We start from the raw sequence: 21,579 nt of genomic DNA, 5'->3' as shown, positions 1-21,579 counted from the left end.
GAGAGTATGAGAGATCCACAAGTGTTAGTGCTTGTTGAACTCAGGTAGGTAGCTTGATCATTCCACTTTGTTTTCCATACTGATTTATTGATATTGTTTAACAATAAGTAATTGTTCTCCATACCTCTCCTCCTTATTTCTCATAAAGTGTTTACAACTGCTTTGAGACAAACTGATAGCTGTAGTCCAGCCCAGTGAGGAAGGAGGTAGAGCTGAAAAAGTTAGATATCTTCTACACAACTCAGGGTTAAAGAAACCCACTGGTCAAGAATACTGTGCCTTTCTTATAGAAAGATTATCAAGGTAAGAACCTAATCTTTTTCCTTATAGATAGTTCTGCTTGCTGTTTTAGATGCTTAATTTGTAATTTTTCAATTTATAGTTTGTATTTCTGATCGTTTAATTACTTTTTATTCTTTAATTGCAATTTAAAATTTTAATTGAAATGCAGCCCTAATTATCTATAGATATAGATATTCATTTTGTTGTTGTAAGCATATATGCCTGTGATGGGAGTAATGATTGGTCTATTACTATTTAACATCCTTGCTAAACCAGTGGAACATTGGATTGAGTCCTTGTCCTACCAGTAGTTAGCTGTAGAGAACCAAGTTTTCAATGATATCACTAGTAAATCAGCTGTTACCTCATGGAATGCTCTAGTATTTTCTCTACCTCCAGCAGGTGCAGCAGGTCCTAAGCCTAGCTCCCTGGTGTACAGTACTGCTTGTGACTAGCACAGGGGTAGGCAATGCCAGTCCTCGAGAGCCAGAGCCAGGTCAGGTTTTCAGGATATCCACAATAAATATGCATGAGATAGATTTGCATCTCAAGGAGGCAGTGTGTGCAAATCCATTTCATACATATTCATTGTGGATATCCTGACCTGACCTGGCTCCGGCTCTCGAGGACCGGAATTGCCTACCCCTGGACTAGCACATAGCCTCAGTCCATAAAAACAATCCATTTGAACACTGAACTGGTGATGATAACTTGGTTCTGTAGCTCCTTCTGTTGGTAGGAAAGGTACACAACCCAGTTGTTCTGACTGTTGTGGCAGGACTCAAAGAAAGGAAATTAACAAGCATGACTAAATTTCATCGTTCTTATTACTAGGTTGGTGACCTCCAGCTTTGCAAATTGGATGAGTTGGACTGCCTTGTTAGAGGAGTGTTGTATATTGACTCAGTTGGATTCAATGGGCAATCGGAATGTTATTATTTGAAGGATCCAACAAATCGTGAGAGGTTTCAGAAGATTCCATACAACTTGGAGAATCCATACCCACTTCTTTTAGTAAATATTGGCTCTGGAGTTAGCATCTTGGCAGTGTATTCTGAAGGCAACTATAAGCGAGTGACTGGGACCAGGTTAGTTCCACATGTAAAATTTGTCATCTCTGCTCTGTCTGGATTATTATGGATGTACTTTGTAACCCGTTCTGGGCTCCTTTGGGAGGACGGGCTAAAAATTGAATAAATAAATAAATTAATGTTTTGATCTGTATTAGAATACTGGGTGTTTGCAGAACAAATTTAATTTATTTGTAGATTGTGTGACTTTCACAGTAGAGTAGTAATGTGCGCAACAGAATTAAAAGAGTTATAGGAATTTGATGGGGGCCACAGTGTGGATACCTTAACTATGATCTTTGGAACTGGGCTTGACACCATTATCTGATTTTTACATTATCTAATTTTATTTCCTGCTGACCAGAACTGGTAATTTAGAGGTGAATAGTGCTCTAATGCTGATTGGTTTTAAGCCATCTATTAATGGTGGATACTAATGCTGGATGGAGGAGAACTGATATATTGCAATGTGCAAGTTATTTTTGTGTGTTTTAAGCAAATTTTAAGTGATCAGTAGAGTATATTAAATTACTTTTGACATAAGTCACTATGAACGTCATTTGGGAATGTGGGCTAAAATCCAAATTTATTATCAGTAGCGAAATTTGAGTGGTTTCAGGCTAGCTATTTAGTTTCTGATGGGCTTTAATAATTAAACTTCAGTTGGTACTTTTTTTCATTTGAACTAATCTTCCGTTCTTGTAAGCATTTGCTGCCTTTTGGGGGTTTTGTGTACTGCTGAGGCAACATCAGTAACTCAACATGGTACTGCTGGAGCTGAAGAATATTGTGTAAAATGTTTGTCTTCTTAAGAAGAGAAATAATTGGAAAAAAGAACTGGGTAGAGGAAAAGAACCTGATTATTTTCTTTTTTTTCTCCAGCCGTATTTTAGCCAAAAGCCAAGATATATAAAAAAAAAAAAAAAAAAAGGAAAAATAAATGGGGTACTTTGAAAAAAGATAAATAGGGTACTTTGAAAAAAGAGTGCTGAACAGATGCCACAGTAGCATTTGCTCTTTTCTGATTTTTGCTTAATAGCAAACCCTAGTGAGTATCTCCATGTGGGTGGCCAGTTTTTCACTGTTTTGAAATCTGCAGAGAATAATTTTTATGGTCATTCCTCGTCTCTACTACACCTCTCTGAACAAGCGGGTTATACTCCTTTCCTATCATCATATGCAGGTAGAGATATATTGATTTTTCCAATGACATCACCGGTACATAGGTTGTTAGATTCTGGAATTCTCCAATATTTTTTTATTTTCAGCAAATGGTAAGGCTATGCAGGCTGGTGTAGGTCTAGACCTAAATCCCCAGAGCACAGCTAAGACTGTCTCCTTATGTTTGAGCCTAATAGATTTGCTCCTAGGATTTGGTCAATGGATCTCAACCCAATAGAGTTTGAACTTTGTTTCCGTATTCCCAAATCAGCATCTTGGGGCTATGGAGACCATGACTCTAAACTTACGGTTCCTATTCCCCGGGGCTCCCCTGCAGCACTAGGCATCTTTTGGGGGTGAGGAGGGAGTGGAATTGGAATTCAGCTGGCAGCTTAGCATCTTTATTCCTCTATTTGACAGGGGAAGAAAGCTAATTAAAAAAAAATAAATAAATAAATTGAAACTAGCCAGAGGAGTAAGTAGGGGACAACAGGGAGTCTGGCAAGTCTGGGGCCCTTTTTCCTCATGCAGGCAGCAGCAGAGGGCAGGCTTTTGGCAGGCATACCTCCTGGCTGGTGCTGCACTGTATGGTTACCATTGACTTACTTGTGATGACCCAGCTCAGACTGCATAAACTGTTGTAGGGGGCTTAGGAGGTGAGCCGGTTTGGAGGATCTCTGATGTAGATGGTCCCTTAGTAATGGAACCCACAGTCCCAATGGTTTTGGCTGGACAGCAGTTGTGTATTGGTTCAGGTCTGTGGCATTCATCAACAATGGCTATCGCAGGAGGACAGCTGGCCTCTGCTGCCTTTTCACAGGAGTTGGTCATGTGGTAACAGCATTCCTGAACCTGTATCAGACAGGCTGTCGGAAGAGAGGCAGTGGGACATTGCTAGGGATTGGAGGAGAGGCCCCATTATTAGAGAGAACACCGGGTGTTCCTTGTCCCTCCTCTCCTGTGTGCTGTCTGGATGACACTTTTTTTTTTTTTTTTAAATTAGCCTTGGACTTTGCATGACCCTTTGAGGAGAAATGTTCCTTCTTAGTTGTGCAAGAGTCCTTCAACCTTATTCCTACCATTTGGAGTTGATAGGTTTGGAGAGAAAAGCTCAATTATCCCAGGACAAGCAGGCAGGTATTCTCACATATGGGTGACGTCATCTGACGAAGCCCGGATGCAGACGCCTCACAAGCAGACTTGCTTGAAGAAATTAGAAGTTTTGAGTCGCCCGCACCGCGCATGCGCGAGTGCCATCCCGCCCAGCGCAGGGCGTGTCTCCTCAGTTCTTAGTTTTCCGCGGAGCCGAGAAGTCCATCTTCGACTCTCTGTGTTAACTTTGTTACTTGTGCCTTCTCTAACCGCGGTTTGTGTTTATTTTCTTCACGAATCGCTGTTTTTGTCTTTCTTTATTTTATTTTCGGTTAAAAAAAAAAATTTTCTTCTTCCGTCCGTTTTTCGGGGCCGGCCGCGGCCCGATGACTTCGATCTTGCGGCGGCTGTTTTCACTTCTATGTCCTGGCCTGCTACGGGCTTCAAGAAGTGTAGCAAGTGCCAGTGCGCGATCTCTATTATGGATCCTCACCGTCGCTGCCTCAAGTGCCTTGGGCCTAAGCATCATCCTAGATCGTGCCTGCCTTGCCAAACGCTTCAGCCTTGTGCTTTTAAGCATCGTTGTATCCTGGTGGACAAGCTTTTCGAAATGGATTCTTCTGAACCCTCGACTTCGAAGCTGACCTCAACCTCGACTTCCAAGGTGACCTGGGCCTCGACTTCGAAGATGACTTCAGCTTCAACTTCGGCCGATGGTCCTCCAGCTTCTACTGCTTCCACCTCGAGCCTCATCAGACCTTTGTCTTTTGCAGCGGCTCTTACTGCATCGACATCTGCTGTATCTTCCCCTGTTTCCTCAGGTCAGATAGCTCAGCAGACTGCTCCAGCGGTAGTGATTAAAGTGCCTTAGACTACCAAGTCGAAGCACAATCACACTACCCCGAAGGAACCTCCAGTCAAGGCAAGTGGACCGGTTTCAAACACGAATCCATTTTTGCCGGCTTCCTTCCAGACCTTGTTGGAGAAGCACATTGTTCAGTTCCTTACTAACATGGGACCGAAGCTTCTCCCTCTTATCTAGCCTGGGCATGTAGCAGACTCCCGAGAGGTTGAGCCGCTTTCCTTGCCTCAGTCTGATCCTCCACACTCTTTGCAGGGAGCAGAGTCTCTGCGAGTGTCTGATCTGGCATCTAAGCACGTTCAGCAAGGAGCAGAATCTTTGCATATGCCTCGACAGGATTCCTAACACTCTATACAAGGAGCAGAGTCTTTGAGAGTGCATCGAGGTTCCTCTACCTCTCTCCATTCTTCGACGAGGTCTCATCGCGCTTTGAGATCTGCTTCCAGGCACAGTTCTCATCACCGCTCGAGGCCTTCATCGAGCCATACTTCCAGACATAGCTCTTCCACTAAGCCTCGTTCTACTCCACATACTCCTTGTTCGAGGTCTCCCATGCCGGACCGTGAGGATATTCCATATTAGATTGCCTCGTCCAAGTCACCATATTCATCTGATGCCTTTTTACATGCTGAAGCTTCATCTTCGACACAGGCTGCCTCAACGTTCTCGAGTCCTTCTTCAGGCAAAGCCCTGGCGGATCAACTCTCTTTTCTCCGTCAGATGGCTGTGGACTTTGATCTTAAATTAGATACTGGCTCCAAATACTCCAAGGAGTATCTCGAAGTCATGCATCTTCTCAACCTCCGCCAGAATATCTTAAGCTTCCACTTCATAAGCTTTTGAATCAGACTTTTGGTCGGTGCATGGAGACTCCTTTTTTCTTACCAGCTGTTCCAGGAAAATTGGATTCTCGCTATAAAACTGTACACCGCAAAGGGTTTGACAACTCTTGTTATCTCATCAATCCCTGCTTGTTGAGTCCTCTTTGAAGAGATCCTATCCTTCCAAGGTCTATGCCACCGTACCCCCTGGCAGAGAAGGGAAAACTATGGACAAATGTGGACGTCACATCTATCAAAATGCCATGATGTCTTCTAAAGTCCTTAATTATAATTTTCATTTTATTACTTATTTTGAGTTCCTTTTTTCTCTACTTCCACAGTTACATTACATTACATTACATTAGGGATTTCTATTCCGCCATTACCTTGCAGTTCAAGGCGAATTACAAAAGAATTATCCAAGATGTATTACAACAAGAACAGTTCATGAGTTACTTGGATTCTCAAAAGCACTTTGAGTTTCAAGAAGTTATTGCTTCTTTATCTCAACTTCGTTTACATCTTCTCCAGTTATCTTATGATGCCTTCAAGTTATCTGCTAGAGCAGCTGCTTTTTCAGTGGCGATGCGTCGTCTTGCCTGGCTTCGTACCATCGACATGAACCTTAACCTTCAGGAGCGCCTCGCCAATATTCCTTGTGAGGGCAATGACCTCTTTGATGAATCTATCGAGGCAGCCACCAAGAAATTGTTTGACCATGAAAAGTCCTTTGGTTCTATTGTCAGACCTAAGCCAAAGTCAACTCCTGCTAAACCTGCACGCCCTTCTCCTGTTTATCAGCGGCGATTTGCTCCAAGGCAGGCTCCTTATACTCGTCCTCCTCTTAAGAAGCAGCAGCCTCAAAAACAGCAGCATAAACCTTAACCTTCTGCTGCACTTAAGCCTACTCAGCCTTTTTGACTGCTTAGAACAGAGCATAACCTCCATCGTTCTGCCTCTGCCTTCTTTTTCCCCTATTGGAGGTCGTCTCCATCTTTTTTACCATCGATGGACAACAATTACATCAGACCTCTGGGTACTTACCATCATCAAGGAAGGATACTCTCTTCATTTCAAACAGGTTCCTCCAGACCTTCCTCCAAGAGAGTATCCTTCCAGTCCATCCCAGACCGCCTTTCTTCAGGAAGCTCAAGCTCTGCTTCGCCTCCACGCTATCGAGCCAGTTCCTTTGGAACAGCAGAACAGGGGGTTTTACTCCCGTTACTTCCTTGGAACAGCAGAACAGGGGTTTTTACTCCCGTTACTTCCTTGTTCCGAAGAAGACGGGCGATCTGCGACCCATTCTGGATTTCAGGGCTCTCAACCACTTTCTAGTCAAAGAAAAGTTTCGCATGTTGTCCCTGGCATCCCTTTAGCCCCTTCTCGAGCAGAGCGACTGGTTATGCTCTCTAGATCTCAAGGAGGCCTACACTCATGTTCCCATACATCCGGCCTCCCGTCAATATCTCAGATTTCGGGAGGGGAATCTGCATTATCAATACAGAGTGCTGCCCTTCAGCCTAGCTTCCTCTCCCAGAGTGTTCACCAAGTGCCTAGTAGTAGTGGCAGCAGCTCTACGGAACCATGGTCTTCAGGTATTTCCCTACTCTGTTTGAATCCCTATACCGTACTCTGCCTGATCACTTCCTCCGGTAGCGCATTCCAAGTGTCAACGACCCTTTGGGTGAAGAAAAACTTCCTTGCATTTGTTTTGAACCTATCTCCCTTCAGTTTCTCCGAATGCCCCCTCGTACTTGTTGTCCTCTTCAGTCTGAAGAATCTGTCCCTATCCACCCTCTCTATGCCCCTCATGATCTTGAAGGTCTCTATCATATCTCCCCTGAGCCTCCTTTTTTCCAGAGAGAAGAGCCCCAGCCTATCCAACCTCTCGGCGTATGGGCAGTGTTCCAGCCCTCTTACCAGTTTCGTTGCTCTCCTTTGGACTCTCTCTCAAGTAACGCCATGTCCTTCTTGAGGTGTGGCGACCAATACTGAACGCAGTATTCCAGATGTGGACGCACCATCGCTCGATACAATGGCATGATGACTTCCCGCGTCCTGGTTGTTATGCCCCTCTTTATGATGCCCAGCATCCTGTTGGCTTTTTTCGAGGCTGCTGCGCACTGTGCAGATGGCTTCAGTGATGCATCTACCAGTACACCCAAGTCTCTCTCAAGTCTGCTGTCTCCCAACAATGCCCCCCCCCACAATTTGTAGTTGAACAACGGGTTCTTTTTCCCTATATGCATGACCTTGCATTTTTCCACATTAAAGCGCATTTGCCATTTGTTTGCCCAGTCTTCCAGCTTGTCCAGGTCCCTTTGCAGGTCCTCACACTCCTCCCTGGACCTAACTCTGCCGCACATTTTGGTATCGTCTGCAAATTTTATAACCTCGCACTTTGCCTCCTTTTCCAGGTCATTGATAAATATGTTGAAGAGTAATGGCCCCAGCACCGATCCCTGTGGCACACCGCTCGTGACTCTCCGCCAGTCAGAATATTGGCCCTTTACTCCGACCCTCTGCAGTCTACCCGACAACCATTGCTTGATCCATCTGTGCACATCCCCACCCACCCCGTGATTCCACAGCTTCTAAGCAGCCTTTCATGTGGTACCTTGTCAAAAGCCTTTTGAAAATCGAGGTAAATGATGTCTATGGGTTCACCATTGTCCACCTGACTGCTTATTCCCTCAAAGAAATACAGAAGGTTCGTTAGGCACGACCTTCCCTTACAGAATCCGTGCTGGCTTGTTCTCAGTAGGCCATTTCTCTCGATGTGCTCGCAAATGCCGTCCTTGATCATAGCTTCCACCATCTTCCCTATAATTGAAGTCAGGCTCACCGGCCTGTAGTTCCCGGGGTCACCCCTCGATCCCTTCTTGAAGATAGGCGTGACATTCGCCAATTTCCAGTCCTCTGGTACCTCACCAGTTTTCAAGGATAGGTTGCAAACATGCTGGATTGCGCCCGCTATTTCTTGTCTTAGTTCCTTCAGAACCCTTGGGTGGATCCCGTCCGGGCCCAGTGATTTGCAGCATTTTAACCTGTCTATCTGTTTCAGGACATCCTCCTTACTTACCTCTATGTGCTCCAATTTTTCTGCCTGTTCCCCACTCATGAGCTCCTCTGAGTCCGGTATATTAGATATGTCTTCGCTCGTGAAAACTGACAAGAAGAACGTGTTCAACCTCTCAGCTACCTCTTTATCCTCTTTAATCACTCCTTTCCTATCCCCATCGTCCAACGGCCCCACCTCCTCTCTTGCCGGTCGCTTCCCCTTAACGTAACTGAAGAATGCCTTGAAGTTTTTTGCCTCCCTGGCCAGCCCCTCTTCGTATACCCCTTTTGCTTTTCTAACCTCTCGGTGGCATTCCTTTAGGCATTTCCTGTGCGCCTGGTGATTTTCCTCCGTTGGGTCCTTTTTCCATCTCCGGAAGGATACTTTTTTGTCATTTATTGCCCTTTTTACTTCAGTTGACATCCAAACCGGGTCCTTTGACCGCTTGTTCTTACAGCCTTTTCTGAAACTGGGGACGTACATTCTTTGCGCTTCCTGCAGGGTGTCCCTGAATAGGGTCCAGGCGCTTCCTACAGTCTCCTTCTTAAAGATGTTTCTGAGCTTCCTCCCCACCATTTACCTCATAGCAACATAGTTCCCTTTCCTGAAGTTGAGCGTAGTTGTTGCGGTCCTCCTTGCTATGGGTGTCCCCCGTTCTAATGTGAATCTGATCGTGTTGTGATCACTGTTGCCTAGTGGTCCTCCCACTTCTACCCCTCTTGCAGGCCCCCCTAATCCGTTTAGGATGAGGTCAAGAGTAGCACCCCCTCGCGTCGGTTCCTTGACTAGTTGCTCCATGAAGCAGTCCCTCACAGCTTCTACAAATCCTGTTTCCCTAGTGCAGTTGGAGTGACCCGTACTCCAGTCTATCCCCGGGTAGTTGAAGTCCCCCATCACTGTTACACTTCCAGTCCTGCATTCCTGTCTCAGTTCAGCTTCCAAGTCGTGTCCGACTCCTTCTGACGTACCAGGTGGGCGATAGTACAGCCCCAGTTTTATGCCTGCACCCTTGTTTCCCGGCAATTTGACCCATAGTGATTCCAGCCCCTCTGCCTTCGTTGCCATATCCATCCCGACCGAGTAGATAGAGTCCTTTATATATAGTGCTATGCCTCCCCCCTTCTTGTGGGTCCTGTCCCTCCTGTAGAGCTTGTACCCCGGCAGCGCCACATCCCATTGATTTTCCTCTGTCCACCAGGTTTCTGTAATTCTAATTATATCCAGGTCCTCCTCTTTGGCCACGACTTCTAGTTCACCCATCTTGGCCATGAGGCTTCTTGCATTTGCGAATAAGCACCGCAGGTCCCACCGTTTTTTCCTCCACCTCTGCATTTACCTGGGCCGCCTCCTCTTGATTTTTGGGCAGTTCTCCCGTTCCCTGTGTTTCCGCTTTGCCCTCAGCCTTTACCCTCGTAACTTTCATCTTCCCCACATTCCCGCCACCCCACTTCCCCGCTTTTCCTCTGGGTTTTCTAGCCCTACTGGCCCCCTCCTGGGCTATCATCCATTGAGCCTCTGTTTGATCCCCCTCGCCTTGTGGCGCCTCTACATTGCCCTCAGCTTTCGCCCTCGTGCCACCCAGTCCCCCTGTGTCTCCATGCCCCTTAGTCTCCTCCTAGTAAGCTCCCTTTACCTGATGTTTCCCTCGCTGTCTGATCATAAGATCCACCGGTCCCTCTACTTCTTCTCTGCAGTCAGCCTGTTCAGCATCTGTTTTGGATACTGTTGTCCGAAGCGTCAACATCAGATCAGCTGTCGGCTTTCCCCTTCTCCTCAATTTAAAGCCCTCTCGATCTCCTTCCTCACATTGGCTGCCAGTAGTCTAGTTCCCGCTGTGCTCAGGTGCAGGCCGTCCCGCCGGTAGAGCTTTCTCTTTCCCCAGAAGGACGTCCAGTTCCTCACAAAGTGGAAGCCCTCCTCCTGGCACCATCTCCTCAACCATGCATTCACAGTCTGGAGGTCTGCCTGCCTCTTTGTATCTGCTCTCGGTACAGGCAGGATCTCTGAGAACGCTATCCTCCGTGTACTCCGCTTCAGCTTTCGTCCCAGGACCCTGAACTGATCAGTCAGTGTTGCCATGCTGAAGTTCCTCCGGCTCACATCATTTGTTCCGACGTGGATTATCACCGCAGTCTCCTCTGTCTTTGCTCCATCCAGGATCCTCTCGATCCTATCAGTGATGTCTCGTGTCTTGGCCCCTGGGAGACAAGTCACTAGCCGGTCCTCCCTTCCTCCAGCTACGTGACTATCTACCTCTCTCAAGATCGAGTCTCCCACCACAATAGCAGACTTTCCTTTCCTCAGCAACCTCCTCTGTCTCAGGTCCGTGTCCTTGGTATAGTGCGGTGTCTCTCCCTCGAGGTCCCGGTGAATCACGATCTCCTCCTCTTGCGAGGTCTGCCTGCCTCTTTATATCTGCTCTCGGTACAGGCAGGATCTCTGAGAACGCTATCCTCTGTGTACTCCGCTTCAGCTTTCGTCCCAGGACCCTGAACTGATCAGTCAGTGTTGCCATGCTGAAGTTCCTCCGGCTCACATCATTTGTTCCGACGTGGATTATCACCGCAGTCTCCTCTGTCTCTGCTCCGTCCAGGATCCTCTCGATCCTATCAGTGATGTCTCGTGTCTTGGCCCCTGGGAGACAAGTCACTAGCCGGTCCTCCCTTCCTCCAGCTACGTGACTATCTACCTCTCTCAAGATCGAGTCTCCCACCACAATAGCAGACTTCCCTTTCCTCAGCAACCTCCTCTGTCTCAGGTCCGTGTCCTTGGTGTAGTGCGGTGTCTCTCCCTCGAGGTCCCGGTGAATCACGATCTCCTCCTCTTGCGTGGTTCCTCCACTAGGTCCTTCCCCAGTGTCGCCTTGTGGATCCTGGGTCTCGCCTTGTGGATCCTGGGTCTCGTCTGCCGACATCTGTCTGTGCAGCTGCTGGTCCTGATCCTCCACCTTCCTATAGGCCTCTTCGATGAATCTCTCGAGGTCCCTCACCTGGTTCACAATGGGGCCTGCTCCGTCTGTGTCCTTGGTTGACCAGCTCATCTCCTCTGTGGTGCGCAGTTCCTCCAGTCCCTCCAGTTCCTGGACCTTGACCCTCAATCTGCCGACCTCCATCCTCAGGCTTTCTAGTTCCTGACACCGACTGCATATGTACTCCCGCCTTCCCAAGGGGAGGTAGTCGTACATATTGCACTCTGTGCAGTATACCGGAAAGTACCTCTGGGATCCTGGGTCCTCCATCGCTCTCATAAAGTGCTGGTGTGCTCCTGTTGTGGGTAAGAGAGAGAAAAAAGAGAAAAGAAAGTGATTTTTGGCGTTTCTGGCTCCCTTGCAAGGCTTCTTCGCAAAGGCGCTCTCGTTAAGTTCCTCGGTATGTTGGAGTGTGCCCGGCGTGCAGCTAGCTGAAAGAGAAGAGAGAGAAGAAAATAGTGAGAAGAGAAGAAAGAAAAGTAACTGTGGGTTAAATTTTTTTTTTTTTTTAGTAGCTTGAATGGGCTCTTGGCTCCTTCTTAAGGCTCCTTCGCAAAGGCGCTCTTGCTAAGGCGAGCGCCTTTGCCGCTCGCCTTCGCCGCGCGCCGAACGGCCTCGTGCTGTTGATTCCTCCCCTTTTAAGGGGGAATCTGGCCGATGACGCTGAGGGGGGGCGGAGCTACCTCTCGCCGCTACCCCTAGGCTTGCTGGTCTCCCTGCTGCTAGTCTCCCTTCCGCAGCCCTTCTCCTCCGCTTCCTGCCGGTGCTGGTGTCTCACTCTCCTCTCCTTCCTCTTCCACGAGGCACCCCTGGCTGGTGAGCGATCTCTTGCCTCGCGCCGTTGACTCCTCCCCTTTTAAGGGGGAGTCTGGCCGATGACGCTGAGGGGGGCGGAACTACCTCTCGCCGCTATTGTTTTATGATACATAAAACAATATTTTCAGTAACTGCACCCAGATTGTGGAATGTCCTACTATTGACCCTGAGACAAGAAAAGAACCTCAAGAACTTTAAATCTAATCTCAAAACATTTATTTTCAGAGATGCTTTTAAGATCTATACTTAGCTCTCCTTATTCAGAAATCTCATATCAGACCTTACATTAAAGATTCCCTTTACCCCTCTTGTATTTCGCCTTCCCTTTCTTTTATTTTAAGCAGTGTATCCTCTCCATCTGCCCTTATGTATCATGTTATGTCCGTACTGTTGCTTTGAATTTGTTCCCCGCTATTTTATATTTTTTAACGCTTTTAATATTTTGTATAAGTTGGAAACCACTTTGCTCATAAAAGCGGTATATCAAGTCCTAAATAAACTTGAAAGAAAGCCAGGAGGGTTTAAGAGGAAGGCAGATTAAAAGACTCAAATTTTCCCTGACTTCTCAGCAGCCTGTAGTTGCAAGGAAAAAATTCAATTTGAAGTGTCTGAATGATGAGATAGATATAATAGGCAACTCGGAGACCTGGTGGAAGGAGGACAGTCAATGGGACACTGTGTTACCTGGGTAGAAATTATATTCAAAACTGTTTATTGGTCAAAAGCACAATCAAAAACCACAATGACAACAAATGACAACAAAGCAGCACAGACCAAATTTTCATAAACCAAAGAAACCCCCCCTTCCCCCCCGGCAAAAAAACAAAAAAGGCATGGAGCAGCATGAGAGCAAGTATAACATATACTCAAGGAAATAACAAATACACAGTCAAATATTCATTACATGGCTGCAAGCATACCCTTTCAAAGAGGCCCAAAAAGGCTCCCAAGTAAGTTGCAATTGATGGCCTTTAACTGAGTCCATCTCAGGAATTTCCAAACGTTCCATCTTCAATGAGACATTGAGTTAACTGGGTACAAATTATATCGCAAAGCTAGAGTAGATCAAATTGGAGAGGGGGTTGCACTATATGTTAAAAAGGGAATTGAATCAAATCAAATAAACATTCTGTATGACATAGATAATGGTGTGAAATCCTTAAGGATAGAAATTCCATGTGTGAAGGGAAGGAATATACTACTGTCCCCTGGGACAAAATGAGCAGACAGATGAAGAAATGTTTTCAGAGATTAGGAAAGCTGGGAAATTGAGCAACGGTATAATAATGGGTGATTTCAATTACCCTAAAATTTATTAGAGGATGGGTGAGTTTTAAATATCAAAAAGCTCAGTGACTTATCCAAAATCGATACAGGAGACCAGTAAAATAAACTAAATCACTAAACAGCTTTTTCGAAGACTCAAAAAAATGGGAGAAAAAAGGCCTTCATATGGCCCAAAAAATCTCCCAGTTAGAAATTTCTTCAGACTGTTCTTTATTAAGTCTCCAAAAATGCAAATATACACAGCAGCATAGTGTAGACTAATCATCCTTCAACATAAAAAATGAAACCAAACACTTAACGTGCTCTGATTCCAATTTGTCCTCTGTTGATCATTCACAGGCTGTTTTCAGTAGCGTTTCAAACTGCTGCTATAATCTTCTTGTAGACAACAAGCAGTGAAGTCACTGAGCTTTTTGTTTTCAATTACCCCAACATTGACTGGTTAAATATTACATCAGGGAGTGCTAGGGAGGTAAAATTCCTAGATGTCATAAATGACTGTTTCTTGGAGCAACTGGTCCAGGAACCAACAAGAGGGGAACTATTTTAGATTTGGTCCTTAGTGGAATGCAAGGCATAGTACAGGAGTTAACTGTGTTGGGTCCGCTGGGAAACAGTGATCATAGCGTGATCAAATTTGAGCTGATACTGGGAGTAGCGTCGCAAAAGACATCTACTGTAGAGGCGTTTAATTTTCAAAAGGGCGACTATGATAAAATGAGGAAAATGGTTAAAAAAAGCTAAAAGGATCAGTTGCAAAGGTTAGGACTGTAAACTAGGCGTGGATGTTATTTAAAAATCAGCTTCTTAAATAAATGCTCACAATAATTTAATATTTATTTTTTTTTATAAATTTAACAATTACAATATCAAACGATACAAAGAAAAAAAGGATCTTTCTTAAATATTAACAGTACTTAATCATTCATACAAAATTCCTTTCTAAGCCCACAAAAAAATGGGGAGATACGATACAATTTCAAATAAACAACTTATAAGGAAAGAACTAAAGAAATAATTCAGGATTCGCCCTCGCAAATCTTAAACCATTCCTTACTCTAATAGGGATTCATTAATTATATCCTCTTATCCCAGGACAAGCAGGCAGGTATTCTCACTAGTGGGAGCCTCGATGCGGACATCTCACAAGCATACTTGCTTGTAGAAACTTTTAGAAGTTTCGAGTTGCCCACACCGCGCATGCGCGAGTGCCTTCCCGCCCGATGCATCGGGCGTGTCTCCTCAGTTCTTTCTCTTCCGCGGAGCTGAGAAGTTTGCCTTTGAAACTCTCTGCGCAAAGTTCCTTTATTGTGCCTTCTGTGCCCGCAGGTTTGGGTTTTTTGTGCTCATTCTCGTTGGCTCATGTTGCGTTTTGTTGTTTAAAAAAAAAAAAAATAGAAAAGAAAATTTCTTTCGATCGTTCGATCGGTCAGGTCGCGTGGCCGCAGCCCTGCAGCTGCGACCTTGCGGCGGAGCTTTTTCGGCCTATGTCCTGGCCTGTTACCGGTTTTAAAAAATGTGTCAAGTGCCAGCGCGCGATTTTGTTGACAGACCCTCATCGACGCTGTCTTCAGTGTCTCAGGCCTCAACACCTTCCGAAATCGTGCCGGCCTTGCTCCACACATAAAGGTCCGTAGCCATTTTTATCGCTCCTTTCAGCTTAGACCACTGTCTTTCCACTTCTCTTATGTCCTCCCATCCTAATGGCCTTGTTGCAAGGAGCTGAACCCTAGTGTTGGGGCTATGAGTTTGAACTTGCCTTATAGATCTCCTCAGAAAATTATGTCCTCTTGGCAGTTCCCTTCTTTCTACTATTTATTTATTTAACACATTTATATACCGCCTTAAATTTAAGCAGTTTCCACTATCAATTCTTAAGAAAGTACATAGATGTAAAAACAACATCCACTATCTGCTTAAGCATATATGGTGGCTATATGCCTAAAGTAACGTGGCAACTTATCCATATTACATATAGGCATCGACAAAGTACAAGTGATTTTCTCCATTCCACGTGGATGAGGTGTCTTTGCCCTCTTTTATTAAACAAAATTCAAAGGCTCAGTTCAAAAGACTCCACAAATTGTATTTTTTCTGTTTGCTTGAAGCAAGTTCTTCTCTCAAATCATTTGTTCATGCTTTTCCATGGAAGGGCTTTCCGGCCTCCAAATCTTCCATTGCTTGTTGATCAAGGTGGCAGTTAAGACGGCTTATATTTGTCAGAACAAGCAAGTGTCAAAAGGATTGAAGGCTCACTCAACTCAGGCACAAGTGATTTCTTGGGTGGAAGAGCGAATGGTCTAGCCTGGGATATCTGTAGAGTGGCGATCTGGTGGTTGTTGCACTTCTTTGTGAAGCACTACAGACTTGATGTTCTTGCCAGAGGAGGAGCAGTTATTCAGGAGACCTTGTGTTTTCCCCTCCCAGTGTGACTTTGCTTGGGTACATCCTATATAGCAGGGATGAGGAAAGTGAAATTTAGTAATACTTAACTTTCCTTGGGTTCTGCTATACTAGTCTAGAGTCCACCCTTGGAAGGCTTTGAATTTAAGGGACCAACTGAATTCTCTAATTGTGTATGTAGATATGCATTAAAATTCTATTCTTCAGTGGTCAGATGACACATAGATGTGATAAAAGGAACCTTGTCTGCTTTGTAGGAGTATGCCAGAGAATTTAAGAAAGCACTAGCTTATGTATCGATGATGTAAATGGAAAATCAGTACTTCGCCATCTGCTGGCAGGAAAGAAATACAGCCTACTTTTATAGACTTACAGGATCAAGGAAAGAAAATTAACAGGTATAACTAAATTGTACCTTCAACATTCAGTTATGTTAGCATTTTGTAAGATGAAAAATGTGATTGTAAACAAGTAACAGTAAGTAACAAATGAAGAAAATAGAAGAAATGTCTTGTTTTGTACCCCAGTCTTGGAGGAGGAACATTTTTTGGTCTTTGCTGTCTTCTTACGGGCTGTTCAACTTTTGAAGAAGCTCTTGAAATGGCATCTCGTGGAGATAGTACTAAGGTGGATAAATTAGTACGTGACATTTATGGAGGTGACTATGAGAGATTTGCACTTCCTGGCTATGCTGTAGCATCAAGGTAAGTAACACAAAAGAGTTCAATAATGGGTTTGAGCAATCAAGTTAGTGAATGTAAGAGTGATGCATGGGTACTAAAGTTGTAAGATCTGTATAGGTCTTCCATGGATTCATAGTAACTAGTTATGTAATCTTTCAGTTTGCCTGATAAAAGTTTGGTTTTACAGTTCCAAAATTTTAAATTACTTAGTTTGGTCTGGTGGCTAGGAACTACAAATTGCTTATGTGGAGAGACCTGGATTTGACTCCTGGCTTGTGGCTTCTATTTCCAGGGTTTCAAGAAAGGAGGAAAACAGCAGAGGCTATGTTCAGACTAGAGAATGACATGGAGATAGAATTTATCCCTGTCCCCACGGATAACCGTGAGAAACCATCCCGTGTCATTCTTTAGTGTATCACAACCTCAGTCCTTCTACACTAGCATTCTTCAATGCAAGGCTTTGAAGGTTAGTGGCTGTGCCCAGTTATACTTTGATTCTTCCCTCTCAAAGAATGACAAGTAGATGTTTTCCCATGGGGACGGGGACAAATTCTGTCTCCATGTCAATCTCTAGTTCAGACCCATTAAATACATAAGTATTGCCATACTGGGACAGACCATGGGTCTATCAAGTCTAATATCCTGTTTCCAACAGTGACTAATCTGGGCCACAAATGCCTGGCAAAAGTCCCTAAAAAGAAAAACAGATTTTCTTGTCTCAGGAATAAGCAGTAAATTTTCTGCCATTATGCTTCTGTATTTCTTTAGGAAATACCGTGCTATGCATTTCATTCTACTCATAGTTCTTTCAATGGGTTTGGTTTGGGTATGGGAAATGTTCTCGCACATTTCTCTCGTGTATATTTCTAAATTTTGCACACAAGACATTATTCTGAGTTTACGTTGGTTTCTTGCTCGACCTCTGGTATTATGCTTCTGATCCAGCAATTCTAGCTCTCTCATTTTGTTTTTCTCCATTGTGTAACTTCTCTGCAACACTGAAGTTTTCTCCTGGTTGCCATTTCCTCTTGTGTTTTCTGCTGTTGATGACCATTTTTCTAGCAGTACCTCTATTGCTTCTTTTTTTTTTTTTTTAGTTCCAATCTTTTTTATTGAAAATCAACATTTACAATAGAAAAAGAAACATTCAGTATACAACAACAGTTCACAAAAGGTTGTGATGCAATGTAGAGCTCATAGAGTATAAAATAAATAAATAAAATTGAAAGCACTTATAACGTGAGCAAGTAACTGTCAATGGGGGTCCACAAAGATTGAACGGACAATTTCTGATGATAATGTAATTTTTCTGCTGCATGCTGTTCAAATCGCTTGTATAAGCATAGGGAATTCCACCAGAAGGTAAAGTTCAATCTAGACGCTGATTTCCAATTCTGAAGAACCTGTTGGATGCCTATTGAGATCATGATATCAATCAATTTGTTTTCACATGTACAAAGTTTAAAGCATGGATGTAAAGAGCGTAATATGATAATGTCAAAAGAAAGATCAGCAGTACAAGCAGTTATCTCACAAATACAGGACCAAATTTGGACCCAAAATGGTTGAATCTTAGGACAGGAGAAAAGCATATGTTTAAGCGTTCCTTGAGATGTAATACAATGCCAGCAAATATCTTCAGAAGAGAGATTTGCTTTTTTCTTTTTATAGGGAGTCCAAACTGCTCTCCACATTACAAACAGTAGAGATTGAGACATACTAGCTGATAACAAGGGTCTGTTAGTTTTGGACCATAATTGACACCAATCTTTGTCTGACAGATGCCAATTGAGATCATTAGACCATCTAGAAACTATATCTGAAGAGGGGGTATAACATGATTCTCTTAATTTCTTATAATAAAACGACATAGCCTTACCCATAGCTATGGTCTGAGTACTCCAAGAGGATAGACATGCAAAGTCAGAGAAGTGTAAAGTAGAAAGGAGAGAAATGAGAATTAACCATTGTTTTCTCTTAGACGCTAGTGTCGGGAAATGAGCACTGAACTTAGAAAAGGATAATAACTCGGATCCATCAAATAGAGATCGAACCTGCCAAACACCAGCAGCTCTCCATGTCTTCCAGTTGAAACATCGTTTGTTATGTTTCAAGGAGGCATTATTCCAAAGTGTCATATCTTTGTGAGAAAAAATTGAATTAACTGCTATTTTATCCAACGCACGTATCGCAGTAAGTGTTGCTGTAAAAAGAGGGAATTGTCTAAGATGTTTGGGTAATGACATAGTAGGAAGGGCCTGTAAAGGTACAGGATTGCATATAGAGGATTCTAGAGTGAACCAAGAAGGAACGTTAGTTGAGTCTTCTAAAGCATTATAAGACAGCCAATAAGAGCCATATTTCGCTAAAAAAGCCAAATGGTAATTTCGAAAATCGGGAAAATTAACCCCCCCATGAAATTTAGAGGCCTTTAATTTATTGAGTGCTGTTTTAGGTCTTTTATGTTGCCAAATAAAATAATTCAATTGTTTATCTATCCATTTATAAAACTGTGGTTTACATAAGCCAGGAAGCATAATGAGTTTAAATAATACTTGAGGTGATAAAGTCATTTTTATAGCAGAAATACGACCCCACCATGTAATATATAGTGGTGACCAATTATTGATGGTACGATTAATTAAATCTTTTAATTTGGAGATGTTGAATTCCATAATAACCTCAGGGTCTTTGTGTACAAAAGTACCGAGATATTTTATAGGAAGGGTAGACCATGAGAATTGGAAATCTTGTATATCAGATTGTGAGGCATGTTCATTAAGAGGAAAAATAACGGACTTTCCCCAATTAACTTTATATCCAGAAAACGAAGAGTATAAATTGGTTGTGTGGATGAGGGCAGATAGAGATAGTCGAGGATTTTTAAGGAAAAGCATAATATCATCAGCATATGCTGCTATCTTAAAATCTCTAAGCGATGTAGGAATTCCCTGTATGTCTTCAGATTGTCTTATGGAGGATAAAAAGGGTTCTAATGATAAATTAAATAAAAGAGGCGAAAGAGGACAGCCCTGTCTTGTTCCTCTTTGTAAGATAATCGGATTTGAGAGAGAATTACCGTATTTATTAATATTCTGGAGCACGGAGACCGATATAATGCTTGTATCCAAGTTACAAATTCCTCACCAAAATTATACCACCTCAGAACCTGAAGCAGAAACCGCCACTCGACCCTATCAAAAGCTTTTTCCGCGTCGATTGCTAGACCCACCACAGGTTCTGCTATGGTCTTGGCTATACCCGAAATGTTATGGAAGATTCGTAGATTGTCTCCAATGTAACGTTGTTTAATAAATCCCACTTGATCAGGAGATATTAATAATTGGATCACCTTATTAATTCTGTTTGCAAGGATTTTAGCCAGGATCTTATAATCAGCGTTTAACAAAGAGATCGGTCTGTAATTACCTACTCTAGTAGGGTCTCTGTCAGGTTTAGGAAATATTATTATATTGGCTTCAGTGAAGTTACGTTGCAAGTCTGGGTTTGAGTGTATAAAATTATAATATTGTAATAGATATGGACTTAATTGGAGGGAAAATGTTTTATAAAACTCACTAGTGATGCCATCCGGTCCAGGAGATTTATTCGCGGCAAGAGGTTGTATTGTGGACTGAATTTCCTGCACAGAAATCGGACTGTCTAATTCATCTTTGAGATGGATTGGTAAACTTGGGTGTGAAATGGTAGTCAAGTAATTATTAATTTCCTCCAGAGACGAGTCTGATTCCGACTGAAAAAGGTCAGAGTAAAAATTTTCAAACTCAGTACTAATTCCTAATGAATCGGTGATAGATTGGTTTCGAGAATTAGTAATAGAAGAGATATGATGCTTCTCTTTTTTTCCTTTTAAATATTGAGCTAAAGATTTACCCATCTTATTGCCTCCAATATAATGCCCAGATTTTAAAATAAATATATCTTTATTAGCAAAAGCAGATGCTATAACATTGTATTCATATTTTTTTTTAAGAAGGTGTGTGTGTGTTATCTTGTCTGTTGGATTAGAAAAAAATTGCGATTCGAGAAGGGATATGTCTGATTCAAGAGCTTTCAATTGGTTATTAGATTGTTTACGTTTCCAAGCCGTCAGGCTAATGATTTCCCCTCTCAGAGTAGCCTTGTATGATTCCCAGATTGTAGCTTGAGATAAAGATGGATCCGAATTATTAAGAAAAAATTCATCTGTGAATTTTCTCAATTTGGCAGTAATTGAATCATCAAAGAGAATACTATTATTCAATCTCCAATGACGAGTTATAAGTGGTATTGAAGAGAAAGTTAAGAACAGTGAAACTGGTGCATGATCTGAGATAAGGATAGGATGGTTAATAACATTAGAAATGTCTGTGGATAAGTGTGAGGAAATCAAAAAATAGTCCAATCTAGTATAAGTACTGTGGGGAGCAGAAAAATGTGTGTATTCTCGAGCTGTAGGTTTAAGGATTTTCCAGGGATCAACAAGGCTATAGTTTCTCATAAGGCTTTTAATTTCTTCTAATGTTTTGGACTTAGCCGGACGGCATGTGGAGGTTCTATCTAAAAAAAGATCCAGAGGTTGGTTGTGATCTCCCCCTATAACTATTGGAACATTGGGATACTTCAGCAATATGCTTTGTAAGGAACGGTAGAAATCAGGGTCATCCGCAACAGGCGCATATACATTCAGCAACAAAATAGGTGATTTATAAAGCATAATATGCACCAAACACCATCTCCCCTCTTTATCAGATTCATTAGTTATGAGAGTATATGTGAGAGATGATCTAATGTATATAGAAACTCCATTCTTTTTTCGCAGCGCAGGCGAGAAGTATGGAGGAGCATATCCTTTAATTACTGTTTTTGCACTATCATTGAGGGAAAGATGTGTCTCTTGAAACATAATAATGTCAGGCTATAGAGAACGCAGATAATTGGTCACCTTTTTTCGCTTAATGCAGTGATTAAGACCATTGACATTAAAGGAAAGAATGTGCAATTTAGTCATAAAGCATCATATAATAGACACATAGAAAATCCTTAAGAAAAATCAAATGAGCAATACCAGAG

At 43.1% G+C, this 21,579-nt stretch overlaps 1 protein-coding gene across 2 annotated transcripts in view; it reads left to right on the top strand.

The window, feature by feature from the left end:
• Positions 1-21,579, top strand: part of LOC117364080 (pantothenate kinase 3-like) — a 146,145-nt gene that overhangs the window by 57,127 nt on the left and 67,439 nt on the right. The window contains exons 3-4 of one of the 2 annotated variants that reach the window (XM_033952890.1): positions 1,117-1,370; positions 16,351-16,527. In XM_033952890.1, coding sequence (XP_033808781.1) covers positions 1,117-1,370; positions 16,351-16,527 — 431 coding nt within the window. The remainder of the gene's footprint in view (positions 1-1,116; positions 1,371-16,350; positions 16,528-21,579) is intronic. The other variant, XM_033952899.1, reaches the window with a different exon arrangement.

This window comes from Geotrypetes seraphini, chromosome 1 (genome assembly GCF_902459505.1).
Source record: "Geotrypetes seraphini chromosome 1, aGeoSer1.1, whole genome shotgun sequence".
Taxonomy (NCBI): domain Eukaryota; kingdom Metazoa; phylum Chordata; class Amphibia; order Gymnophiona; family Dermophiidae; genus Geotrypetes; species Geotrypetes seraphini.
This window is presented reverse-complemented; position numbering and strand designations above follow the sequence as displayed.